This window comes from Myxine glutinosa, chromosome 13 (genome assembly GCF_964187855.1).
Source record: "Myxine glutinosa chromosome 13, kmMyxGlut1.1, whole genome shotgun sequence".
Taxonomy (NCBI): domain Eukaryota; kingdom Metazoa; phylum Chordata; class Myxini; order Myxiniformes; family Myxinidae; genus Myxine; species Myxine glutinosa.
This window is the reverse complement of record NC_136273.1, coordinates 90927589-90955522: the sequence shown is the minus strand read 5'-3', so window position 1 is coordinate 90955522 and position 27934 is coordinate 90927589. Positions and strand designations below refer to the sequence as shown.

General features: G+C 43.4%; 1 protein-coding gene across 4 annotated transcripts; it reads right to left on the bottom strand.

Annotated features, from left to right (window-relative positions):
• On the bottom strand, nt 1–27934 carry TATDN1 (TatD DNase domain containing 1). Of its 4 annotated transcripts, XR_010986857.2 has the most exons (13): nt 27849–27934; nt 17481–17546; nt 17324–17373; nt 17175–17238; nt 16865–17008; nt 14345–14387; nt 11507–11592; nt 10780–10820; nt 10485–10561; nt 6424–6494; nt 1909–2035; nt 1365–1521; nt 1–124 (listed from the first exon to the last, which is right to left on the bottom strand). XR_010986857.2 is itself a non-coding variant. In XM_068134826.2 (12 exons), the coding sequence occupies exons 1-12, from the start codon at nt 27898–27900 to the stop codon at nt 1422–1424; spliced, it is 921 nt and encodes a 306-aa protein (XP_067990927.2). In that variant the 5' UTR covers nt 27901–27934; the 3' UTR covers nt 1–1421. The 4 variants fall into 4 exon arrangements, 3 of the variants coding, with proteins under 3 accessions (XP_067990927.2, XP_067990928.2, XP_067990929.2); XM_068134826.2 differs by having other exon boundaries at nt 1–1521; XM_068134827.2 differs by having other exon boundaries at nt 1–1521; nt 16865–17004; nt 27849–27931.

Here is a 27934-nt window from a genome sequence, read left to right as displayed (position 1 = left end):
ATCGTTCTTGATTTTTATTCCTTGTACACAAAGTCATGGCTCATGTAAGAGCTTATAAGGTTAAGGCTTTGGATATGTCTTGAAATCACCAAAATTCAGCAGTTTTTAGAAAGCAAGGAAATTCCTGCGGTTTGTGAGCAAATGGGAAAAAGAAGAAAGAAAGCACCGAATTTTGTGAACATTGTATGAGCTCATCGGAAAAAGACGAGAGTGTGTACAGGATTTCAATAGTTTGTCTAAAGCATGTTTAAACAGCTTGCCTTTCATCTTCGCTCTCTAAGGAATGTCAGAGTGCCAACTCTCGTCCACATCGTGAAAAACTGGCTAAAGTGGAATTTTTAATTTAATTAATGAGGTTCTGCGAGATAGATTCCTTAGGATAGACATTTTGCTACATGCCCCCTTAAGCCATGATGGTTGTGCACCAGGTAGAGCATATAGCAGGAAATTAAGAAAAGGTATTCCATGATCTTTGGATTTGTCTTTTCTTTTCCTACAAGAAAATCCTTTTTCTTCTTCTTCTTCTTATTTTGCTCAGATACAGTATAATATGTATGTGCAGTGTTTAATTTCTCACCAAACAGTCTTTACCATTTACAATCGCAGGAGGATAGTCTTTTGCAGGTTACCAACATAGGCTTTGTGTTAGCGGAGAAATTTTAATTGTTTTCATCATCTATAAATGTAAATGAGTCATTCGCTTCGATCCTCGGGGTTTTTTTAAATTTTTTATTTATAGAGAATATACAAGTGTGGGCACGGGTGTTTGGCAGTCTCTTGGATCAGGTTGACAGGTGAGGACGGATTATGACAAAGGCCTGAAGAATTTGAGAACTCTCTTCAAAGTGAAGCTTGATCACGTTTCCCTTTTTTCCCGAATGTCCCCAGATATTTGAAAGCTCACATGAAATTTACCGAAAAGTAAAATGTGGAGTCAACCACAACGTCAGCAAATGAGGTGAGGTGAAAGACAACTACACCTGCATCCGTTTTCTTAATTAAAAAACAAAAATACATCCATATTTGGAAGCATAATTGACACTGCCAATTCACTACCATTTGCCAAGGAAACCATCCCCACAAATACTGCAGTGGTTGAAAGAGAAGAGCCACCACCATCTTCTCAGGGTGGCATGGGATGAGCATCAAATTGGGCCAAAAAGCAGCACCGCCTGAGACTTCACATTAACGAACAATGAGCTTTTTCTTGCAAAAAAATTTTTTTGATCTCATACAAGTGATGACAAACGTAGAATGCGCAGGTGTGTTTGCTAAAATGCTATGCAAAGGGCAATACAGGGGGAATAAAACTGTCAAAACAATCGAAAATAAATTACAAATGAATTTACATTGTCTGGTTTTACCTGACAAAGAGCAGCTTCTGCACATGCGGAGCACAAGACGAGGCTGAATGTCACAGCCTAATCCCTAAAGAAAACTTTAATGGTGTTATTGTAGAGAGTGTCAGCCAACAGGTTTGGATCTTCATTCCTCAGCGCAGATATTACCTCCAACACTTGCCTGCAAGGATAAAGAAGGTACCTTAAAAAAAAAATTCATAAACATGGTGCACCAACCAAGGGGAAAACGGCGCGCGTGCGCACACAAACACAAACACACAAACACACACACACACTCGTATTATCTTGAGCCAACTTATAAAGGGCATTGGTGGACGTTATAGATGCTATGGTATCTTTCATGAAGTTTGGGCAAGTTGTCACCAGCACCCTGAATAAATTACAAATTCCTGATACAGTCAAATGTCAGGCCTTGTTAGCCAGTTCCAGGAAGACATGGACGAGAGTCGTATCACCTGGCCAACTCCAAAAGGTGGGAATAATTGGGGCTGTTAAAGAAGGACAGAAAGACAGAGAAGAAGGACGAGATATACATGTATGTACTCACGTGATGTGGCAAGGTTCATTACGATCCTTCACACAATGACCTTTTCCCCACGCTTTCTTAGTTGGGAATGTTGTTCGGATGTGTCTTGCACCAGCATGCGAATTCTTAATTCCACACCAAGGAGAGTCTACCAGAAGAAAAAACAAATCACGAAGACCTTAAACAATCGCTGCCAGAAAAATGACTCCTTCATTTCACATTTATTAAAACCAAGCTCTCTGATGCATTTCTTATTTCTCCTCTGGAAACATTAACTACGAACAGGAAGAGAATATTCATGAAATCCCCCATTATCTCCTTGCCATCCACCGTTTGCCCTGTTCACGTGATTCGTGGTGGTCCCTCTCGGCTCTCCCCCCGTTGGTATTTTTGTGCATATAAGATTGTTCATAGTTCTGTTTAAATATTTTAAAATATGTTTAACCTTTCCCCTTCTGTTTTTTATTCAGTGGTATATTACAACACGCTGTTTTTCTTCCTATTTAAAAGGCTTTTCTCAATTTCCTCTCCAACTCATTCCACCTCAAAAAAAAGAAATTCAATATCTTATACGTCTCCCTCACTACATGGTCTAAATTCACATTCATTCCATCCCTCCTCCATCATCCTGAACCGGATTGCTAACTTGAAAATCACAACAAACCCAATTTGTTATCAATGTTCGTCTTTCATTAATCATCCACTTTCTAAACTCCCCTCTTGCCCCTCCCATCCAAATCCCCCCCCTTGCACCTACACTCCGAAACTTCCCCCTTGCCCCTCCACTCTTAAACTCCCCCCTTTCCCCTCCACTCCTGAACTCCCCCCTTGCCCTTCCCCTCCTAAACTTCCCCTTTGCCCCTCCCCTCCCAATCCCCCCCCTTGCCCCTCCACTCCTGATCTCCCCCCTTTCCCCTTCCCTCCAAAACTCCCCCCTTGCCCCTCCCCTCCTAAACTCCCCCCTCACTCCTCCCCTTCAAAACTCCCCCCCAATCCCTCCCATTCAATTCTCCCCCCATACCATTCCTCTCCAATTCTCTCTCCTCCACCCTCTTCCTCCAAGCTGCCTCCTCCCCACTTCGTCTCCCTTCTATCTCATACCTCCACCCCCCCAAACCTTCTACTTTCCTCTGCCCCCCCTCAAACAACCCCTCACTCTGCCTCATCCCTTCACCAGCAAACCTTTCATCCTCCTCATCCTTCCCTTTCTTGGAACTCTTCTGCAACATCTGAAACACTATCAACTGCTCTCCCTACCTCCCCCTCTCATCCTTCATCTTACCCTACTCCTCCCCTCCCCTGTCCTGTACCCGATGCTCCCCCTCTCTCTTCATTAACGGTATGGACCTCAAACATCCGGGGCCTTCGCTCAAACCTGACTGATCTCTCCATACAGGTTGCTTCTGACAATCCAGACTTGATCTGCTTAACAGAGACTTTCCTCCTTCAAGATGTCTCTGATTCCTTAATATCTCTTCCTGGTTACTCCCTCCTCCGGTATGATAGACCTGAGCCTCGGCCTGGTGGTGGGGTGGCTATCTTTGTCAAAAACTCTCTTCCTCACTCACCTTGCACTGCTCTCTTTCCTCCTCACCCGCAGGAGTACCTCTGGTTACGGCTTCCTCTCCGCTCCCACCTTTTGTTCATATGTGTTCTGTACCGTCCCCCAAACAGTGATGACTCCATCTACATTTCAATGTCTGACAACATGGACCAACTTCTATCCACTCATCCCAACTCTCTCTTCCTCATATGTGGTGACTTCAACTGTCATCATGCCACCTGGTTGGGTGTGGGTTCCTCTCTCACTAGTCATGGCACCTCAGCAAAGGACTTCTGTGACTCACTGGGATTGACACAATCTGTCAATTTCCCGACCCGGATCTCAGCCAATGGAGTATCTTCTCTTCTAGACTTGGTTATGACAAACTTCCCTGCTAATGTCTGCTGCTCTTCTTCTGCTCCAATCGGTTCTTCTGATCATGTGCTTGTCAAAGTGGACATCTCTCTGGCCATTCTCAGAGAGCCTCCTCAGCGTCGACGAGTCTGGCATTTCAATCAGGCTGACTGGGACGGTCTTCAAGCAGCCATCAATCGTCTAGATTGGTCTCCCATCTCCACTGCCTCTGACATCAATTCTTCCTGGGAATTCTTCCAAAGCAAACTGATCTCTCTCATGCACAGATTTATCCCATCTCGCCTTCAATTGTCTTACCCTTCCTCCCGTCCATGGTACACTGAATCTTGTGGTGAGGCAGTTGCCCTGAAACAACTTGCCTTTGCCTCTTGGAAGGCTAATCCAACTGAAGGAAATCTCAGTTCCTTCCACCAAGCTCGGAACAAGTGTGTGTCTACCCTCAGGAGTGCCAGGAAGCACTATCTCTCCTCACTCAAGAATGAACTCTCAAACCTGTCTCCTTCCTCCAAATCCTGGTGGCGTCTGGTCAAATCCGTTTCTGGTGTTTGTTCCCCCTCCATCCCCTCCCTTACCTCAAATGGCCACACAGTTGACATCGCACGTGACAAAGCCGAATGCCTCAACTCTGTGTTCGCCTCGAAATCCTTAGTCCCAAACCCATCTCTCTCTGTTCCCACCTTTCCCAGTCGAACCCAAATGCTCCTGGACTCTGTGTCCTTCTCTCCTGACAAGGTGGAGGAGTTTTTGTCAAACCTCGACTCTGATTCTGCAACTGGACCAGACGGCATCAGCCCACGGGTCCTAAAATCCTGCTCTGCCGCTCTATCTCACCCTCTCTCTGTTGTTTTCACCCTATCTTTTGCTCAAGGTCATCTGCCAGCATCCTGGAAATCAGCTAACATTACCGCTTTACACAAAAAAGGTGCAAAAACAGATCCTTGCAACTACAGACCAATCAGCCTGCTCCCAATTATCAGCAAAGTCATGGAATCCATCATTGCTTCGGATATGAAATCTTTCCTCTTCTCCAATGGCTTGATCTCTGATCATCAATTTGGTTTCAGACCAGGTCACTCTACTCTGGACATGCTGCTTCTGCTGTCTCAACAATGGATGGAGGTCCTGAATGCCAAACAGGAAATTAGAGCTGTCTCCCTTGACATATCAAGGGCCTTTGATACGGTCTGGCACCCAGCTCTGCTCACCAAACTCTCCTCCTATGGTATCCATGGAAATCTCCATGCATGGCTTGCGGACTTCCTCTCTGGTCGTAGTCAACGTGTGGCCCTGAATGGATTTCTCTCATCTCCCCTTCCTGTTCAGGCTGGAGTTCCCCAAGGAAGTGTGCTGGGCCCTGTGCTTTTTCTGGTCTTTATCAATGATCTCTCTGACTCTCTGGAAAATCCTCTCTATCTCTTTGCTGATGACTCCACTCTCTGCTGCTCCATTCCTCTTCCCTCAGATAGGCAGTCTGCAGCCTCCTCACTCTCTGAAGACCTGGACAAAATCACAGACTGGTCAAACAAGTGGAACATGTCTTTCAATCCTGCCAAATCTCACTCTCTTACTATGTCTCCCCCCGAAAAGATCGACTGGACAACCCTCCCATCTACTTTCTCAACAATCCTCTCCAAGAAGTTCTGTCACTCAAGCTTTTGGGTCTCACTTTCTGCCATGATCTTTCTTGGGAAAACCACATTTCCAAGCTGGCCTCCAAAGCCAGTCGCCGACTGGGCATCCTCCGTCGTGCGAAGTCCTTCCTCGGCACACCTGAGCTCCTCACCACATACAAGGCTTTCATCCGCAGCTCAATGGAATACTGTTCTCCCCTATGGGCTGGTGCTCCTGCCTCACACCTGGCTCGACTTCACGCTGTTGAATCCAAAGCTTTCAAAATCATTGGAATCTCCCGCGATGAAGCTATCTCTGAGGGCCTTTCACTCACTCACCGCAGGCAGGTAGGTGGTCTTTCTGTCTTCTACCGACTCCTCTCCGGCCTTGCTCCCCCAGCTCTCTCTGTGCTCTGTCCCCCAAATATTCCTACAGGTCGCACAAGATCTGCCAGCAACCCTCTGATGGTTAAACTGCCGAAATCTTGGCTCTCTGCTCACCTTCACTCTTTCATTCCTCTTTTCTCCCGCCTGTGGAACAAACTCCCACACTCCCTTCAATCCCTCTCCTCCCTCCAGGTCTTTAAAACAGCTGTTCACCACCATCTCTTATCTTCCCCCATCCATAACCTTGATCTTTTCTACCCCCACTAATTCACCCCAGATCCACCTTGTTTGAAATTCCAACTTATTTCCTGGATATCCTGGCAGTGTCCATATGTTTATACCTCTCCCACCCCCCCCCCCCCCCCTTCACATGCCTCCCCCCCAAAGCCCTCTCCCTCCCACAGATCTCTCGATGTCTCCATGTCTCTCGGTCCCTGCTCTCAAATGTTGTGTTTGTGTCCTTCCCCCTCTCTCCCCATCTTGTCTACCGCTCCCGATGTTATTTGTTTTATGTGTCTGTTTGTCTTTCTGTGTGATTAATTTTCGCTCTTTCACGAGCCTCGATCTTGTATACAAAAAAAAAAAAAAAAAAAAAAAAAAAAAAAAAAATCACCCACTCACCTGTTTCTATCATCATTTTGTCACTGGGTATGGAGCACATGGCATCAACGTTTGCCTCGGTCTTCAAGGAACTGCAAGGAAACGTGCAAGCACAGTTAAGGCACCATGTTACTGATACCATGTTACTGATACCATGTCACTGATACCATGTTATTGATACCATGTTAATGATACAATGGTACTGATACCATGTTACTGATACCGTGTTATTGATACCGTGTTGTTGATACCATGTTACTGATACCATGTTATTGATACCATGTTGTTGATACCATGTTACTGATACCATGTTATTAATACCATGTTGTTGATACCATGTTATTCATACCATGTTATTGATACCATGTTACTGATACCATGTTATTGATACCATGTTAATGATACAATGTTACTGATACCATGTTATTGATACAATGTTATTGATACCATGTTACTGATACCATGTTAATGATGCCATGTTATTGATACCATGTTAATGATACAATGTTACTGATACCATGTTATTGATACCATGTTATTGATACCATGTTACTGACACCATGTTATTGATACCATGTTGTTGATACCATGTTATTGATACCATGTTAATGATACAATGTTACTGATACCATGTTATTGATACCATGTTACTGATACCATGTTATTGATACCATGTTGTTGATACCATGTTGTTGATACCATGTTATTGATACCATGTTATTGATACCATGTTATTGATACCATGTTATTGATACCATGTTATTGATACCATGTTATTGATACCATGTTATTGATACCATGTTGTTGATACCATGTTATTGATACCATGTTATTGATACCATGTTGTTGACACCATGTTGTTGATACCATGTTGTTGATACCATGTTATTGATACCATGTTATTGATACCATGTTATTGATACCATGTTATTGATACCATGTTGTTGATACCATGTTGTTGATACCATGTTGTTGATACCATGTTGTTGATACCATGTTGTTGATACCATGTTATTTATACCATGTTATTGATACCACGTTTTGATACCATGTTATTGATACTATGTTATTGATACCATGTTATTGATACCATGTTATTGATACCATGTTATTGATACCATGTTATTGATACCATATTGTTGATACCATGTTGTTGATACCATGGTAATGATACAATGTTACTGATACCATGTTATTGATACCATGTTATTGATACCATGTTGTTGATACCATGTTATTGATACCATGTTATTGATACCATGTTATTGATACCATGTTAATGATACCACGTTATTGATATCATGTTGTTGATACCATGTTACTGATACCATGTTATTGATACCATGTTCCTCATACCATGTTACTGATACAATGTTACTGATACCATGTTATTGATACCATGTTACTGATACCATGTTAATGATACAATGTTAATTATACAATGTTAATGATACAATGTTAATGATACAATGTTACTGATACCATGTTACTGATACCATGTTAATGATACAATGTTAATGATACAATGTTAGTGATACCATGTTAATGATACCATGTTAATTATACCATGTTACTGATACCATGTTATTGATACCATGTTATTGATACCATGTTATTGATACCATGTTGTTGATACCATGTTATTGATACCATGTTATTGATACCATGTTAATGATACCATGTTACTGATACCATGTTAATGATACAATGTTAATGATACAATGTTAATGATACAATGTTACTGATACCATGTTACTGATACAATGTTACTGATACCATGTTAATGATACAATGTTACTGATACCATGTTAATGATACAATGTTAATGATACCATGTTATTGATACCATGTTGTTGATACCATGTTGTTGATACCATGTTGTTGATACCATGTTATTGATACCATGTTATTGATACCATGTTATTGATACCATGTTATTGATACCATGTTAATGATACAATGTTAATGATACAATGCTAATGATACAATGTTACTGATACCATGTTACTGATACAATGTTACTGATACCATGTTAATAATACCATGTTACTGATACCATGTTAATGATACAATGTTAATGATACAATGTTAGTGATACCATGTTAATGATACCATGTTACTGATACCATGTTATTGATACCATGTTGTTGATACCATGTTGTTGATGCCATGTTATTGATGCCATGTTATTGATACCATGTTATTGATACCATGTTAATGATACCATGTTACTGATACCATGTTAATGATACAATGTTAATGATACAATGTTAATGATACAATGTTACTGATACCATGTTATTGATACCATGTTATTGATACCATGTTGTTGATACCATGTTATTGATACCATGTTATTGATACCATGTTATTGATACCATGTTAATGATACCATGTTACTGATACCATGTTAATGATACAATGTTAATGATACAATGTTACTGATACCATGTTATTGATACCATGTTGTTGATACCATGTTGTTGATACCATGTTACTGATACCATGTTAATGATACAATGTTACTGATACCATGTTAATGATACAATGTTACTGATACCATGTTACTGATACAATGTTACTGATACCATGTTAATGATACAATGTTACTGATACCATGTTAATGATACAATGTTAATGATACAATGTTAATGATACAATGTTAATGATACAATGTTAATGATACAATGTTACTGATACCATGTTAATGATACAATGTTAATGATACAATGTTACTGATACCATGTTACTGATACCATGTTAATGATACAATGTTAATGATACAATGTTAGTGATACCATGTTAATGATACCATGTTACTGATACCATGTTACTGATACCATGTTAATGATACAATGTTACTGATACCATGTTATTGATACCATGTTGTTGATACCATGTTACTGATACCATGTTAATGATACAATGTTACTGATACCATGTTAATGATACAATGTTAATGATACAATGTTAATGATACAATGTTACTGATACCATGTTAATGATACAATGTTACTGATACCATGTTAATGATACAATGTTACTGATACCATGTTAATGATACCATGTTACTGATACCATGTTACTGATACCATGTTAATGATACAATGTTACTGATACCATGTTAATGATACAATGTTACTGATACCATGTTACTGATACCATGTTATTGATACCATGTTGTTGATACCATGTTACTGATACCATGTTAATGATACAATGTTACTGATACCATGTTAATGATACAATGTTAATGATACAATGTTACTGATACCATGTTACTAATACAATGTTACTGATACCATGTTAATGATACAATGTTACTGATACCATGTTACTAATACAATGTTACTGATACCATGTTAATGATACAATGTTACTGATACCATGTTAATGATACAATGTTAATGATACAATGTTAATGATACAATGTTACTGATACCATGTTACTGATACAATGTTACTGATACCATGTTAATGATACAATGTTAATGATACCATGTTACTAATACAATGTTACTGATACCATGTTAATGATACAATGTTACTGATACCATGTTACTGATACCATGTTATGGATACCATACACTGGACAAGGTTACTGGGACATCCATAAAGATGACAAAAACAGTCACAACATGAAAGGTAAAAGGAATACAAGAATCGGTGGCATAATGGTCCGAGCATCCAATCCGAGTCTGGGAGGCCGGTGTTTCAAACCCCAGCCGAGTCATCCGAGTCAGACCAAAGACATTAAAAATGGTACGTGCTGCTTCCTTGCTTGGCTCTCAATGTATAAAAACGATGAGCACAGACAAACAACTACGAGGGTATAGGTTGGACAGGCTTGATGGGATTAATGGCCTTCTGCGTTGAGCGTGGGATTTTTTACATAAAAAAACAAGACGGTTTTCACTGGTAACTTCAAAAGGGTGTGATACTCCAAGATGCGGCACCACCCACTGGTAACAAAATTGAGCCAAAAGTCGAGACAGAACAGCTCAGAAGCAAACGAGCCACCAGGCGTCATACCACAAGAGAGCAAAACATCACAAAGCAAAAAATAAAATAAAACCTCTAACCATCCGTTGATGCCGATGTACAAGTCCTGCGCGATCAACGCTGCCGCCTCTTCTTTAGAGCCCGTGAAAGAATGCACCTGTTCAACACACATCTCGTAAAATGTGTGACGAGCAATGGAAGCACAAAATAGCGGTCATCTTGTGATTATAATATAATAATTATATCGTACTTCATCACACGTACTAGACACGTACGTACACGTCCATCACACGTACTAGAGAGCGAGAAATTTAAAAATAAATACGAGAAATCAAAATGCATTTCACGTTTAACAGACATTAAAAATAGACTCACCACTCCGTCGACAAACCTCTTCCTGTTTCGTTTTACTGCTTCTGAAACAAGAATGACGTGTACACAGCTTGCAATAAATGCACCGAGGATGGCTTAATGGGAAATCTTGTACGGAAGTGTCGAAATAATTGAGGAAGGACATGACTTAAAACATAACTGGAGAGGTTCCAGGGAACCTGAACTCAACTGGTCTATATCAATATGGTTAGAATATGCATAATAGAACCACAAACTATATAGTTTATACGTGCTAAAAAAAAAAAAAAAAAAAAAAAATACATGTATGTAATAGTATACATAAAAAATACAAAAAATACAAAACAAAATACAAAAATTATACGTGCTAAAATATAGGACAAAAATTGATTTTTCAATATGGCCGCCCTGCCGCACCCATTTTTGGGCGTGCAACGCGCACATGTAATCCCAAACTAGTTTATGTCTTAAAGATGCTGCATAACAAGTTTCATCAAATTTAATCAATATTTGTGACTTTTAGAGCGCAGACGTCGAATTGTTTACAGACGACAGACGACAGACGACGGACACTGGGTGTCAACAAAAACTCAGCTGGACATAGTCCAGTTGAGTTAAAAATGAAAAAAGGGGGAAAACACGAATACAAATAGAGAAAAAGGTCGACAAAGAAGAAATGCATTTCCATAGAAACGGAATTATTAGATTTTAATTTCCTGACGCGCTTGTGTTAGTGTAAAGATGTCCTTACCGAGGAACTGTGAGTGCGCGTTGCGGCAGTGGAAGAACATGGGAAGTTGCGTTTGTTCTGCAAGTTCAAATTGCCGTTCAAAGAACCTGTTGAGAGACAGAAAAACAAGACCGAAAGTCTAACAGCGGCGAAGCTTGACTTGTAAAATATTATAAACCACAAACACATATGATTCGCTTTTTTAAAATCGCTAATGCTTAATTTAGAGGAATCCCAACATCCGTGAGGTAAGTTTTACTTACAGAACTGAGGGAAGATCTACTGTAATCTATATACCCCACAAGGGTTGGGTTAATAACATGCTATCAAAAAAGCGAGGTGAATTCCTTACTTCCGCGGTTGTTAGTACCATACACCGCTTATCATCGATTCATGAACCATACACCGCATCAATCCATTAACTTTGTATTCATGACATTGGGATTAAAGTGTTATGGTCATGGGAATACCAGTTCTTGGGGCTTGAGTCTCATATCTGGGAATACCAGAGTTTGGCAAACTCTGTTTGAACGAGAACGATCGTGATTGGAGGATACGTGATCACATGACCGCAAGGCGCCATCTTGTTACTCATCTTCGCCGAGCGAAGTGCTAAATTGGGTGAATCTGCGTGGACTCTGTCATATTTACATCTCTTCATCATAATTTTTCATTCTGAAGTCAGTTTTGGGGTGTAAAAGATGCTGTGCTGTTCGATATGGGGCAGTTCCAATCAATCAGACAAAGAAGGAAGAGGCATCATTTACCTCGTGATCCAGAAAGGAGGAAAATATGTAAACATTCATCGTGCGGAATGGAGAGCCAACGACGACTCGGTTCTGTGTGCGGTGATAAAAATAATTATGTTGCTGTTAAAACAAGCTAAGTATAGAATCAGGACAAATAAGAGGTAAATTACTTAAATGGTAAATGATCCGACATGAGAGAAAGGGATTTCCTTTTGCAGATTCACTTTCTCTCACGGCGGATCAATTACCATTTAAAGTATTTACTTCGTATTTGTTTTGACTTCTCTATCCGTCGCACAGTAAGCTAATTTTGTGCTGAAATGATCTATTACATGCCAAGTAGAATCAGGAGTTGTACCATGTGACATCCTATGTTGTGGTAATATGATCTTATAGCAGACAATCTCTTCTATTACGAATGTAATACAAGTTTTGGTCCAAATAATAAAATAATCTGTATGTGACGACATGCATATGTCATGTAACATTACATATTACATATATGGGACCACACACAATCATGAGTGAATCATACATTACATGCATGAAAGCAATATTACTACTGCAGAAACCATGAAACGGCATGAAACGGTGACGTGTTATGGTGATGTTTTGTCTCAGTAAGGGTAAGCTGAGTTATAAGAAACTTTGTCTGTGACTAAACACTACCTGGTACCTGATATACCTGGTGCATTCAACAAGTTCATCCTAAGTTATTAAAATAGATAGTCTCATACCAAAGGTTCTTGAGGATCAAATGGTGTCTTGGGGGCTTAAGTATCTTTAGAGGCTTGAGGGTTTAATAGGGTCTTGAGGATCTAAGGTGTTTTAAGGGGCTTGAGGGTCTAATGGTGTATTGGGGGTTTGAGTGTCTTTAGGGGCTTGAGGGTTTATGGGGTCTTGAGGATCTAAGGTGTTTTAAGAGGCTTGAGGGTCTAATAGTGTCTTGGGGGTTTAAGTGTCTTTAGGGGCTTGAGAATTTAATGGGGTCTTGAGGATTTAATGGGGTCTTGAGGATCCAAGGTGTTTTAAGGGGCTTGTGGATCTTATGGTGCCTTGGGGTTTTAAGTGTCTTCAGCGTTTCATGGGGGTCTTGAGGGTCGAATGGTGTCTTGGGGGTTTAAGTGTCTTCAGAGGCTTCATGGTTTAATGGGGTCTTGAGAGTCGAATGGTGTCTTAAGTATCGTGAGGGGTTAAATAGTGTAAAGTGCCTAACTGTACGAAGGGGTTAAGGGGTCTAAAGGAGTCTTTCAATAAAGGTCTAAAGTTAAAGCTCTGAGGATATAATGGGTCTAAAATGTCTCGGGTTTGAGGGTCTAAAGTCAAAGGTCTGAAAAAAGGTCGAAGGGATCTCAAAGGTCTAAATGTTACGTTCCGCACGTAACTAACGCTAACCACACATGAACAGTTGGGTAACAATATGCCGCCTTGTGTTAAGTTCGCCGAACTGTGGTATTATATGGCTCTGGGTGGAGGGGATAGTGGGATAGGTGGGGCAAATATATTTTGTGCCGTGGCTAATAATCCCCCATCTGCAGCAGGGGTCAGTAAACCACTTGCACTGTGGCACGTGTACAGGCAAACATTGTAATATAGTAAGATTTGTCTGTGAATAAGAGGACTTACAAGTAATTTTGACACAGGAAGAGGTCATTTGGCCCATAATGCCTGTGCTATTTCAACACCACATTAATTCATTATATCAGCTTATCTACCTGATTTCACTTGGGATGGTGGGTTGGAGGGCAGGGATAGAAGAGTGGCTGTGGGGACAAGTGTGCCAGGAACAGGGAAATCACCATGGTTTTTTTTTTTTGTCTTTGCTATTCCCATTTTAGGGGGTGGGGATGGGGATGGTTGCAGGGTGAAGAATGAACACTTACAGCACATTCACCGTTTTGATGAGACCCTCTCACGGACAACGCGATATATTCCAGTTTCTGGATATGTAGGGTCGTGAAAGAGCTAAGCTTTCCAAAGTCGGTGATCTTGATTTGATTTTCAAAGTGTTCATGAATAGTGTTTTGTGGAGATTTGCAGCTAAATTAGCAAAACCGCAAAGCTGTCTACACAAAATAATACAAAACGGGGTAATGATAAAAATAATTACTTCAGCTGTGTTTCCTTCGGGCAGAATTCCAGCCGGTCGAAGTCTGCAGAATACAGACACACAGACGGATAATGATGGGATCCATAAAAACTTCATTTTATTTTACTTTCCATTGCAAACAAGGTATGGGAATTTATCAATAATCTCTGATGATTCAAAAAATAAAAAAACATTCTTCAGAACTTCTTCTCCTCTTCTTCCTCTTCCTTTTACAAGGGGTGAGGTCCAATGGTACCAAGCTCCTGCCTTGCCTCGACCACGATCCTCCTTCACTCCCTTTTGTCCTCAGCCAAATCTCTCCACCCTCCAACCATCCCCACCTTACTGATATCCCTCTTCACACAATCCTCCCACCTCAACTTTGGTCTACCTCTTTTCATCCTACCTTGATCCCTCAACCTATCTGCTCTCTTTGCCATTCTCTCTTCCCCCATCCGCACCAAATGTCCGGCCCATCTAAGCCGGCATTTCACCAATCTCCCCGTCAAGCTCATCTGCACACCAATCTCCTCCCTAAGTTCATCCATCCTCCTTCTATCCACCCTCTTCACTTCCGCAATCCTCCTAACCCAGGTGTTCTCACAAACCTGCAGCCTCTGTTTTTATCTCTCTGTCAGTGCCATTGTCTCTAGACCATAAAGGTAGGCCGGTGTTGGACAAGATATCAGAACCTTTCCTTTCAATCTCCTTGAAATCTTACTGTCTGCCATTACTCCCTCCACCCTCTTCCATATATTCACACCCACCTGAATCCTCGTCCACACCTCCGCCTCTGACTTACCATCCCCAGTCACTGTTCCCCCCAGATACTCAAACCTAGTTCTTGTCTGATCTCCTTCCCCTCTAAATTAAAATGATTTATTTTCTCTGCTACAACATCTATCTGATATAAATGATAGAACATCTATCATTAATGTATGATATGCTAGCTGATACATTATCAGATGTGCATAAGTATTCAATTTCTCAAAGTTGGAAAATAAAATGCTGTCCACAAAAAAACGACAGCAGATAATTATGTTAGCTTTGCAAGTCCATGAAGAAAACAAAGGGTCAGAGAAAAAGGCCCAAGTCTGGGAAGAAAAAGGCCCAAGTCTGGGAAGAAAAAGGCCCAAGTCTGGGGAGAAAAAGGCCCAGGTCTGGGGAGAAAAAGGCCCAAGTCTGGGAAGAAAAAGGCCCAAGTCTGGGGAGAAAAAGGCACAAGTCTAGGGAGAAAAAGGCCCAAGTCTGGGGAGAAAAAGGCACAAGTCTGGAGAGAAAAAGGCCCAAGTCTGGAGAGAAAAAGGCCCAAGTCTGGGGAGAAAAAGGCCCAAGTCTGGGGAGAAAAAGGCCCAAGTCTGGAGAGAAAAAGGCCCAAGTCTGGGGAGAAAAAGGCCCAGGTCTGGGGAGAAAAAGGCCCAAGTCTGGGGAGAAAAAGGCCCAAGTCTGGGGAGAAAAAGGCCCAAGTCTGGGGAGAAAAAGGCCCAAGTCTGGGGAGAAAAAGGCCCAAGTCTGGGGAGAAAAAGGCCCAAGTCTGGGGAGAAAAAGGCACAAGTCTAGGGAGAAAAAGGCCCAAGTCTGGGGAGAAAAAGGCACAAGTCTGGGGAGAAAAAGGCCCAAGTCTGGGGAGAAAAAGGCCCAAGTCTGGGGAGAAAAAGGCCCAAGTCTGGGGAGAAAAAGGCCCAAGTCTGGGGAGAAAAAGGCCCAAGTCTGGGGAGAAAAAGGCCCAAGTCTGGGGAGAAAAAGGCACAAGTCTGGGGAGAAAAGGCACAAGTCTGGGGAGAAAAAGGCCCAAGTCTGGAGAGAAAAAGGCCCAATTCTGGGGAGGAAAAGGCCCAATTCTGGGGAGGAAAAGGCCCAAGTCTGGGGAGAAAAAGGCCCAAGTCTGGGGAGAAAAAGGCCCAGGTCTGTGGAGAAAAAGGCCCAGGTCTGTGGAGAAAAAGGCCCAAGGCTAGGGAGAAAAAGGCCCAAGGCTAGGGAGAAAAAGGCCCATGTCTGGGGAGAAAAAGGCCCAAGTCTGAGGAGGAAAAAGGCCCATGTCTGGGGAGAAAAGGGCCCAAGTCTGGGGAGAAAAAGGCCAAGTCTGCGGAGGAAAAAGGCCCAAGTCTGCGGAGAAAAAGGCCCAAGGCTGGGGAGAAAAGGGCCCAAGTCTGGGAAGAAAAAGGCCAAGTCTGCAGAGGAAAAAGGCCCATGTCTGGGGAGAAAAGGACCCAAGTCTGGGGAGAAAAAGGCCCAAGTCTGTGGAGAAAAAGGCCCAAGTCTGGGGAGAAAAAGGCCCAAGTCTGGGGAGAAAAAGGCCCAAGTCTGCGGAGAAAAAGGCCCAAGTCTGGGGAGAAAAAGGCCCAAGTCTGGGGAGAAAAAGGCCCAAGTCTGGGGAGAAAAAGGCCCAAGTCTGGGGAGAAAAAGGCCCAAGTCTGGGGAGAAAAAGGCCCAAGTCTGGGGAGAAAAAGGCCCAAGTCTGCGAAGAAAAAAGCCCAAGTCTGCGGAGAAAAAGGCCCAAGGCAAGAAAACAAAGTGGGCACGACAGACAACACAACTCACCAAGACCACACTCTCCTATAGCCACAACTTTCCCACGATTCCCCTGGGCCAATGAGAGAAGCCCAGACAAGTATATTTCAGGCCCTGCAGCCTCCATCTCAGAGCAGCGAGTTGGATGACATCCCACTGTGCAGTAAAACCTGCCTGGGGCATCATACCTCAGGAAGCAGCAAGCATACATGGTGTTGTTCGCACTTCATTTGAAAGGCTCAAAATAAATCTCACCGAGTAGGTGCATGTTAAAAACACATCGGCAGAACCTGAACACATCGTGAGATCAATAAATGTGCGGAAGATGTTTCTCCCTCACCATCGGTCTTCGCGAGTGCTAAGGCATCAGCACTGTCCTGAAGGCTCCCTCCGGTGATCAGAAACTGAAAGCAGCAAAATATATGTCACACCTCACCCTGGATGAGTGCACAGGAGCACTTGAATAATTTAGGGTCACATTCAAGATACCTTCTGGACACCAGAATCCACTGCGCGCAGGACAACATCCTCAAAATCGTCTGGAACAGAAAGAGCACAGGGCGGTGAGTGCACACTCAAAACAACTACCTGCTCACGTATCGCATCGATTCGTAGGGAAGAGTCAAGAAAATGAGGAATGTCTCACCGGGGTGTTTACTTTTGCCTCTGTAGATTCCCCGGAAAACGGGGTCCGTGAGATTTACGCCTATGTCTGGAAAAATAAACAAACAAATGAATAAACAAACAAATGAATAAACAAACAAATAAATAAATAATTATATATCCGGGCAAAACATGAACAACCAGTGGCAATGGGATTTTTCATCCCCATACAATATTTTTTTCCCCAATTGCTGCGAATGTAATTGGCACGATTAGGCCTCAAGTCCTAATCGTGAAGCCGGAGATGCCGTATACGGGCATCGATTGCTGGGGGACATTAAAAATCCCACGGCATCTCTCGCGAAGAGTCGGGGAGTCATCGCCAGCACCCGGAGCAAACTGCAGCTCCTGCCATCTTCAGTTGAACGGCGGGCCTGGCCACCTGGTACGTGCAAGACTTCAGCCAAAAAAAATCCCTGGCTGATCAAACTTGGTGACAATTGGCAATAAAATCAGCCAATCGCTGATCAGCAACTTGGACAACATTCCTAATTAAAGAGGGAAACACAAGATTGACGAGCACGTGAACGGCCCAAACCAATCTTCGTCTAAAAGCCAGCACTAAATATATCAGGTGATTGGACATCCAATAAATAAATAAATAGTCTAAATAAACAGTCTCAATAGTCTCACAGGGAGAATAGTCTAAATAAATCAATAGTCTCACATTGCTGAATGGAGAAGGTGGATCAGACTCGGCAACGGTTGCTCGAGTGAGATGTGCATGGAAGAAGTTTCGGGAACTGAGTGGCATGCTGATGAGGAGGAGAGTGTCGTTGAAGCTGAAGGGAAAGGTGTATGCTGCATGTGCGAGAAGTGTTATGATTTATGGGAGCGAGACATGGGTAATGAATGAAGAGCAGCAACGAAGGCTGGAAAGGATGGAAATGCGAATGGTTCGGTGGATGTGCGGAGTATCGTTGAGAGAGAGGAAGACAAATGATGAATTGCGAAAGATGATGGGAATAGAGCCTGTGATTGATGCTGTGAAGAGGAACAGGTCGAGATGGTTTGGTCATGTGTTGAGGAAGGATGAAAGTGACTGGTTGAGAAGAATGATGGAAATGAATGTAGAAGGAAGTAGAGGACGGGGAAGACCGAGAAAGACTTGGCTAAAGATGGTGGAAGAAGAAATGCAGGCAAGGGGGTTAACAAGGAGAGATGTAGAAAATAGGGCAAAATGGGGAAGATTGTCATGGGGACCGCAAGGCTAACCCCCGCTCTAGCAGGGAAAATGGCCTTAACATGCATGTTGTTGTTGTATTGGACATCCAGTGTCACATGTTTGAAAGTATCAATTACAGAAGCTGAAAATGTCATTGATGGAACAACCTTCACAAACAAGAAAAGGCTCCACTCTGTGGAACTAAACGCTATTACTTTCGAGCTCAATGAAGCCAAACAACCCATGATCGATCACTGAACAAATACTAAAAGGTTCCACCAGGATACACGTGTTCTTCCATTAACCCTTTCCTGATTCAATTCTCAAAGTCAAGGCTTCACACTCACTGATCTTTACTCGACTCGTTCCCTCGCTTGCTGCCCGCAGTCATGTGCGGTGCCTTTTTGGCTTCTGTCACATCACTCTTCTCTCAGGCCGACAATTTGCAGACAAAGGTAGTGAGCTTGCACACCTGCTAATTAAAACCTTCATTTGCTTGTTTTGATGGGTTCGTTTTGGGGTTTTTTTTGTATAGAGTCGAGGCTCGTGGAAGAGCTGGTACTAATACACTGAACGGATCAGGATGCAACAGGACAAAAGGAATAGTTGCGAGAGGGGGAAACACCAACAGCAGAGTTGAAGGCCAAGATAGAGGGAGACTTGGACAAACAATGGGTGTGAGGATGTATGGGGTGGACAATATGGATACAGAAGGAAACTCAAATGAGTGGAGGTGAGCCGTGATCCTGGATTTAGGTAGTTTTAGCAGAAGGGGATTGATGATGGATTGTGTGTGCCCTGCAGAGACCTGGGGAAATGGGGGGTGGGGAGTGAGGGCAAAGCACGGAACGAGCAGAGGGTGCAACACTAGAAAGGAGGCGGTAGAAGACAGAAGGAACACCGACCTGATAGGCCCAGACTCAGTGTCCGTAGGTGAGTGAGTGAGTGAGTGAGTCCGTAAACACTTCATTCATTATAGCTTGAACCAAACAAGCGATTTTGATAAAACTTGTCCACAAGCTTCATATCTGATGAGTGATGACTGACGGAGGTATATTGACCTCATCAAAATCTGCACTCATTAAGGGGGTCGACATGGGGTGGGTGCAGGGTTTGACCCCACCCTCCCTATCCTCCCCCCAGTATTTGCTCTCTTCTGTTCAAACATCTATGAATGTTTTCTACTTTGCCATAATCACCATGGAATATGTTTCAATGACTGTCATTACAACGTATATAAAATATCCTTCAATTTGATTTGCTACACAACTATATTCCAGACAGTTACAAAAACTAGATTTTTTTCAAAGCACATTTTTAGGGGTCATGACCTTCAGTGACCTCAAAATGACCTTCAGGATTATAATTTAAAAAATGGAACCCTATTTTATTGTACTCTTCACACATTTTTGATGTAATATAGCTTGGGTGCCAAGATTTATCATGAGATTCCCATGGGAGTTGTTGAGGTAATTTATTCCTCGTTTTGTTGGTATTGGCTGGTGTTGGTGGCCTGGTGTTGGCTTAGCGGTTATGGTGCCGGCTTAGGATCCTAGGATCCTGGGTTCGAATCCCGGTCTGATCGCTGAATTAACACCAGGGGGGTTGACTCAGCCTGTCATCCTTCCGAGGTCGGCAAATTGAGTACCAGCTTGCTGGGATGAATGATCACGGTGTGGACCCCGATTTAGAATAGGTACACCGTATCCCTGCGCATCGTAAGAGCGTGACCAAGGGTTGGCGTCAGGAAGGGCATCCGGCCATAAAAACATTGCCTCAAACAGGGAACCATGATTGTCATGGGGCCCCCAAGGCTAACCCCCGCTCTAGCGGGGAAAATGGCCTTAAATCGATCATTCATATATTTTTTTCATTCTGAAACGACACACAATTTCGATGAAACTAGACCACAACCTTCATCGCCCATGATGCACCAAAGTTTATTCACTTAATTAATGAATAAGGGGTGTTGAGGAGGGGGTCATACACCCATTCTCGTTCATAGACCCATCGGCAGGTTGGCCAAAAAATATGTATTTCCTCTCATCTCCGAAACTACAAACACACAATTCTGATGAAACTTGACCACAACCTTCATCACCTGTGATGTACCAAAGTTTGTTCATGGCATAAAAAAAAAAAATAATAATCAGGATCTACAGGGGTTTGAGTGACTGTTGCGCCTGATCCAGGTGAGCTTCAGGACCCATGATCCTATTTTTATGTTCTGCATTTGATCTTGAATTCCCTAATGGACAAAAAACACACACACACACACACACACACACACACACACACACACACACACACACACACACACACACACACACACACACACACACACACACACACACACACACACACACACACACACACACACACACACACACACACACACACACACACACACACACACACACACACACACACCTGTACTTTTACATGAATTCCAAACACAAGTAAAATGGGAAAATCAACATAACATACGGGATTTGTATCCGCGATCCCAGCATTCATGAACAACACAACAGCAAACAGTCCAAGTCTCAAATTTGTGTATCATAAAATCCCATATATGTACTTGATGTGTTGGTCCATCGTCCACTAATGTGGTTGTATTTGCTCAGTGTGTCTATGACCGTCTTCACAAAAAATGAGACCATAGATGGTGGAGTCCAGCAAGCCGTACAGATTCTGGAGGTGAGATTAGGCCGAGCGTGTATGTATGGTCGTGAACTCCTTCATCAGAAAGTTAATCAAGGGACCGGCTATACCTAATGTTACGTACGATTTTGTTCATTCCAGAATAAAACGGCATTCTTTGGCAAGGTCGTCATCACGTTCTTGTTCATACACCCATCGGCATGGTATAGGTCACCAAGTGCCGGTACGTGCAGGTTATTTATGTACAGTTCAAGTCCTCCAATAGCCTGGGATCAATGTGAAAATTAATAAATGAACAAAAAAAATTTTTTGAGATTTTGTACACAAAATGGGGGGGCGTGGGAGGAAGTTTTAAAAATATATATATATATTTTTTGTTTGTATACAAGATCGAGGCTCGTGAAAGAGCTAACATTAATCACACAAAAAGTCAAACCGACACATAAAACACAAAAATAAGGGGAGCGGCAGACAGGATGGGGAGAGAGGGGGAAGGACACAAACACAAACACACACAAGTGGGGATGTCAAGGTACCGAAATCCTCACATGAAGGGCTAGAGGTGATGTCACCTGGAGGCTGGCTGGGTATGATGCTATAATGGGTCACATCTTAGGACAGTGAGTACCAAGTAGGGCTGGACCAACAGGAATTATGGGCAGTGCCACGGTTGTTCAATCAAAGGATTTCCTGAGACGATCTCAAAGGTTCCGAAAAGCGTGAAAGGCCGAAGCAGAGCAACGAAACACGAGTTTCTGTTTTGGGGGTGAGACCGATGCTGGAACTCGACAAAAGCTGCCAGAAAGAGACTGCAGAGGTGAATGTTAAACGGTTCAGCCAGGTGGAGGTAAGCACTCCAACGGAGTGCTCCTCGAGTGTTTCATCAGTTTTCAAAGAGTTACTTCTCCCACCCCACCCCCCTTCCCACGCCGCCACCCCCCCCCCCCCTTCCCACGCCGCCACCCCCCCCCCTTCCCACGCCGCCACCCCCCCCCCCCCTTCCCACGCCATCACCCCCCAAGCCCTCTCCCTCCCACACATTCCCAATGTCCCTCACAAATGTTATGTTTATGTGCTTCCCCTTCTCTCCCCATCTTGTCTAATAATAATAATAATAATAATAATAATACATTTATTTTATATAGCGCTTTTCAAAAAGCCCAAAGACGCTTTGACAGAGTACAAAAAACAAGTGCAAAAAGACAAAAATCAATAGGTAAATAATCAAAGCAAAAGGAAGGAGAAGGAGAAGAGATAGTCAGGGGTTAAATGCTGTGGGTTAAATGTTGAATGCAGTGTTGAACAGGTGGGTCTTGAGTGATGTTTTGAATGTGGTGAGTGAGGAGGAGTCTCTGATGGTGTGAGGTAGTGAGTTCCAGAGGGTGGGAGCAGCGATGGAGAAGGCCCTGTCCCCCTAGGATCTGAATTTGGTCTGGTTGGGGGGGAAAGGAGGTTGGCACCAGCAGAGCGGCGGTTGTGGGTGGGAGTGTGTCTGGAGTGGAGGTCAGTCACAGTGAAGCTTATAAAGGACGGGGGTGATGTGGTCACGGGTCCGGGAATGTGGGTGAGTAGACGGGCAGCGGAGTTCTGAATGTATTGGAGTTTATTGATGATTATTGAGGGTGAACCATAGAGGAGGCTGTTGCAGTAGTCCAGACGGGAGGTGATGAAGGCGTGGATGAGGGTTTCTGCAGCCGTGGAGGAGAGGGATGGACGGAGACGGGCGATGTTTTTCAGGTGAAGGAAGGCTGTCTTTGTGATTTGTTTAGTGTATTTGTCAAAGGAGAGGGTTTGGTCAAAGATGATGCCAAGATTCCGGATGTGAGGGGAGGTGGATACTGGGAAACCGTCGATGTTGAGGGCGAAGTTATGGGTGGATTTGGTGAGCGTTTTTGGGCCAATGATGATTATTTCAGATTTATCATAGTTAAGTTTGAGGAAGTTGATTTGAAGCCAGGATTTTATTTCAGTGATGCAGTTTGTCAGGATAGAGTGGGTGGCGGTGGAGACGGACTTGGTGGAGATGAAAAGCTGGATGTCATCGGCGAAGCAGTGGAATTGGAGACCATGACGGCGGATTAGGTGACCAAGGGGGGACAGGGACAGGATGAAGAGGAGGGGGCCGAGAACTGAACCTTGGGGGATACCTTGGGGGAGGGGAGCAGTGGGGGATTTGCAGTTATTGATGGAGATGAACTGGCGTCTGTCAGAGAGGTAAGATTTGATCCAAGAGAGGGCAGTGCCGGTAACGTTAAAGGTGGATTCAAGTCGGGTGAGGAGGATGGTGTGATCGATGGTGTCAAAGGCAGCGCTGAGGTCGAGGAGGACGAGAATGTTGAGGTTGCCGGCGTCAGAGGAGAGGAGAAGGTCGTTGGTGATTTTGAGGAGAGCAGTTTCAGTACTGTGGTTGAAGCGGATTCCGGATTGGAATGTTTCATACAGGTTATTGGCAGAGAGGTGATGTTTGAGTTGAGTGGCTACAGCGCGTTCCAAAACTTTTGACAGAAAGGGTAGGTTGGAGATGGGTCTGAAGTTATTAAGGGTGTCAGGGTTGAGTCCAGGTTTTTTCAGAATGGGGGTAACAGCAGCAATTTTGAGGGATGGTGGGACGATGCCTGTAGACAGGGAGGAGTTTATTGTTGCAGTGATAAGTGGAGAGAGAGCAGGAAGGGAGGCCTTGACAAAGCTGGAGGGGATGGGGTCAAGAGTGCAGGTGGCAGTTTTCATTCCTATGAGGAGTTCAGAGAGGTCAGTAGGGGAGACTGGGGAGAATTGAGACAGGGGTTGGCAGGATAAGGGGGGGCAGGTATTTTGAGGGGGAGCAGGTGCGGTGGTGGTTAAGCTGTTGTAGATGTTGTCAATTTTGTTTTGTAAGAATGAAAGGAAGGAGATGCAGTTGTCTACTGTGAATGACTGGGTGGTGGTGTCCAGGGGGCTGAGGAGTTTGTTTATTGTAGAGAAGAGTGCTTTTGGGTTTCTGGAGCCAGAGTGGATAATTTGAGAGTAGTAGGCGGAGCGGGCGCGGGAGAGGGCATCTTTGTCGTGCTGCAGGTGGTCCTTGTAGGCTTGGGAGTGAATTGTGAGACCTGTTTTATTGCGGAGTCTTTCAAGTTGGCGAGCACGAGTTTTCATCAGGCAGAGTTCAGGGGTAAACCAGGGAGCAGAATGGGTGAAAGAAACTGTTTTGGTTTTTATAGGCGCAAGCTGGTTGAGGCAGAAGGAGAGAGTGTGGTTGTAGTAGTCAGTGAGGTCAGAAGGGGTGTGGAGGTCAACGAAGGGAGAAGTGGACATTTTTTCAGAGAGGGTGGATGAGAATGAGGTCGGTGAAAGAGCGTTTAGCTTACGGAAGTTGATAGTGCGATAATGCCTTGGTGCTGGGGTGGGGATGTTGATGGTCATAGTGATGGCTAAGTAGTCAGAGAGGGTGAGGTCGGAGCCAGAGAGATGGTGCAAAATTAATCCAGTAGAGCAGACAAGGTCCAAAATGTGCCCACGGTTATGGGTAGGAAAGTTGACATGTTGAGTGAGGTTAAAGCAGGTGAGTAAATCAGTGAAGTCAGTGGTTATTGTGGAGTCAGTGGAGTCCATGTGGATATTGAAATCACCGAGGAGGAGGATTGAGGGGGAGAAGGAACAGAGCTGGGTCAGAAAGTAAGAGAAGTCAGACAGGAATGATGGGTGTGGTTTGGGAGGGCGGTAGATGACTGCCATGACTGACTGTGTGTGACCAGAGAGTTTGAACATTTTGAAGTCTACCGCTCCCCTTTTTATATACTTTGGTTGTTTGCCTGTTTGATTTGTTTGTGTGATAAATGTTAGCTCTTTCACGAGCCTCGATTATGTATACAAAAAAAAGAAGAAAAAAAAGGAGTTTGTAATGACCAAATGCATGAGCATAATAAAAATAACCCTTTTCATGTGATGTGATGTGATTATTTCTGGGAAGTTTGTCAAATATGCAACAATTAATTTTAATTTTTTCCATGAATCATACATACAATTTTGGATAGACAAAGGCATCCGTGAAAAGAAAGAGGGAAGAGACCATTGTTTTTAACCCGTGGACACGAAGCGTAAAGTGGGGTTGAGCAAGTGCTTCACTTTGTCTGTCTGTCTACAAACATCAGTTTATGTTTGAGGAACCTTTTTCAATTGAATGTTTTATTTTGAACATGAATCGGAAAACGAACCTGCCGTCTTACAGTAACTTAGCTCTGAATTTGTCCCGATCGGACATGCTCACAGATTAGTGAGATAATTGTCTTACTCTGTCTTCCTGTCTGGCAGTTAAGTAGAATTGAAAATCATTCCAAACAGGAAACTTACTGTTTTTAGCTAAGCAATGAAGGTTTTTAGCCTGGTGTTGGCTTAGCGGTTAGGGTGCCGGCTTGGAATCCGAGGATCCTGGGTTCGAATCCCGGTCGATCGCTGAATTAACGCCAGGAGGGTTGACTCAGCCTGTCATCCTTGCGAGGTCGGCAAATTGAGTACCAGCTTGCTGAGATGAATGATCACGGTGCGTACCCCGATTTAGAATAGGTACACCGTATCCCTGCGTATCGTAAGAGCGTGACCAAGGGTTGGCGTCAGGAAAGGCATCCGGCCATAAAACATTGCCTCAAACAGGGAACCATGATTGTCATGGGGCCCGCAAGGCTAACCCCCGCTCTCGTGGGGAAAATGGCCTTAAAACGATCATTCATATTCATTCATTCAATGAAGGACACAAAGAGACACGAATAACTAACGTAACGTGGTAAATAAGGTGATGGAAAAGACGCTGCATCATTCGCGGTAAACTTCCAAAAAAACATTTTTACACCCTTTAAAATCTCCATTTTACTTCAATTGAATTAAATACTTGAACATTGTAGAACATAAATTGTCTTATGGACACTTTCAAAACCATTCGGTTTTTTTTTTGGATACAAGATCGAGGCTCGTGGAAGAGGTAACATTAATCACAAAAAAAAAAACGGACACAAAAACATATAATAAAGGGAGCAGGAGACAAGATGAGGAGAGAGAGAGGGAAGCATACAAGTACAACAGTAGAGAGCAGGGACATCGGGAGATCTGTGGGAGGGAGAGGGCTTGGGGGGAGGAGGCATGGGGGGGGGGGGGAGGGGGGGAAGAAGTATAAAACACAAAGACACTGCAAGGACTTCCAGGAAAGAAGTTGGTATATCAAAAAAGTGGATCTGGGGTGAAATTAGCGTGGGTAGAAAAGATTAAGGTTTTGGACGGGGGAAGATAAGAGATGGTGGTGAACAGCCGTTTTAAAGACCTGGAGGGAGGAGAGGGATTGAAGAGAGTGAGGGAGTTTGTTCCAGAGGCGGAAGAAAAGTGGAATGAAGGAGAGCAGAGAGTCTTGATTTGGGCAGTTTAACCATAAGAGGGTTGCAGGCAGATCTTGTGCGACCTGTAGGAATATTTGGAGGACAGAGCACAGAGAGAGCTGGGGGAGCAAGGCCGGAGAAGAGTCGGTAAAAGACAGAAAGACCACCAACCTGCCTGCGGTGATTGAAAGAAAGGCCTTCAGAGTTAGCTTCATCGCAGCAGGTCATGGACAAAATATTATGGAATTTTACATCTCAACCGATCGAATTTTCCGCTCACAGATCCCACGCATGTTCTGGTTTCTCAAGACTGCATGGGGCGAGGTGTTCTATGAATTCTGCAGTTGGCAAGAGTTTTGACACACGAGCAAATGGAAAGTTCTAGGATATCTCAAGTTGTGCAAACTCGGGTTTGAGCCGAGTCTGGATTTGATTGTTGATCCGAATGCAAAGTGCCGCCCTGGTGCGTCAAAGGCAAGGTGTCGCACCATTAAATGCACCTTCCTTCGGTGGGAAGTTACGCCACATGTATTTGCCTGCTAGTGTTTGACTGTGGATGTTAAAATGCCAACGTACTATTTGAAAGGAGAAGGCCATTGCCTGCTGGTAAATTGGTCAAATTAAAAAATCCGGCCGAGGCCTTGACCTGTGATGGATGGCAATCTGTCTGATTCGGCAAAACGGATGTTCTGGAACCAAAGGGTGCGGATGGATGGATAATTGACATGGGTGGGTCCTAGATGACCTTTATTAGCAGTGACATCTCAGTCATGGAGGAGCTTGCACACACATACCATGTGCAGAACAAACACATTCCTCGACAGCATTGCAGATGTACACAAATATTACAAAGACATTAGAAGAAATTACATTAGACATTAGAGACAAGAAAGGTACTTTGGGTATGTTGAAGCATAATAAAGCTCAATTTCAGGAATTTCATTAGAATATGGTGTCGTTCATCCCCCTCTCTAACATTTCCCACTGAGACCATCGGAAAATTTGCTGTAAATTGTCAACATTAAATGGCAACAAGTAATGGCGAATCTACTTATTACGTACACACAAATAGAGTGGGCGGTGAGGTGAGAAAATAGGGATCTGATAAAACGCAGAAGAAGATCGAGAAAGTGGTGGCAATGTGTGAAGATCATGTAGTTTGATTGCAGCCCAAGGCACATACCAATAAACCGTCGAGCGATCGGAACACACGTGCGAGCTGCGGGAACAGCCATGACGCTGACGCTTCTGCCGGTCACGTGGACTGTA

What these genes read in the sequence shown, in the direction of transcription:
- TATDN1 (XM_068134826.2), bottom strand. Translation starts at nt 27,900, where the DNA reads ATGGCTGTTCCCGCAGCTCGCACGTGTGTTCCGATCGCTCGACGGTTT. An exon ending in CCGAAGGAAACACAGCTGAA is followed by an intron (nt 11,593 to 14,344) that starts GTAATTATTTTT and finishes GTCTCTCAACAG; the next exon opens with GTTCTTTGAACGGCAATTTG. An exon ending in CGCGCACTCACAGTTCCTCG is followed by an intron (nt 10,821 to 11,506) that starts GTAAGGACATCT and finishes TTCTTGTTTCAG; the next exon opens with AAGCAGTAAAACGAAACAGG.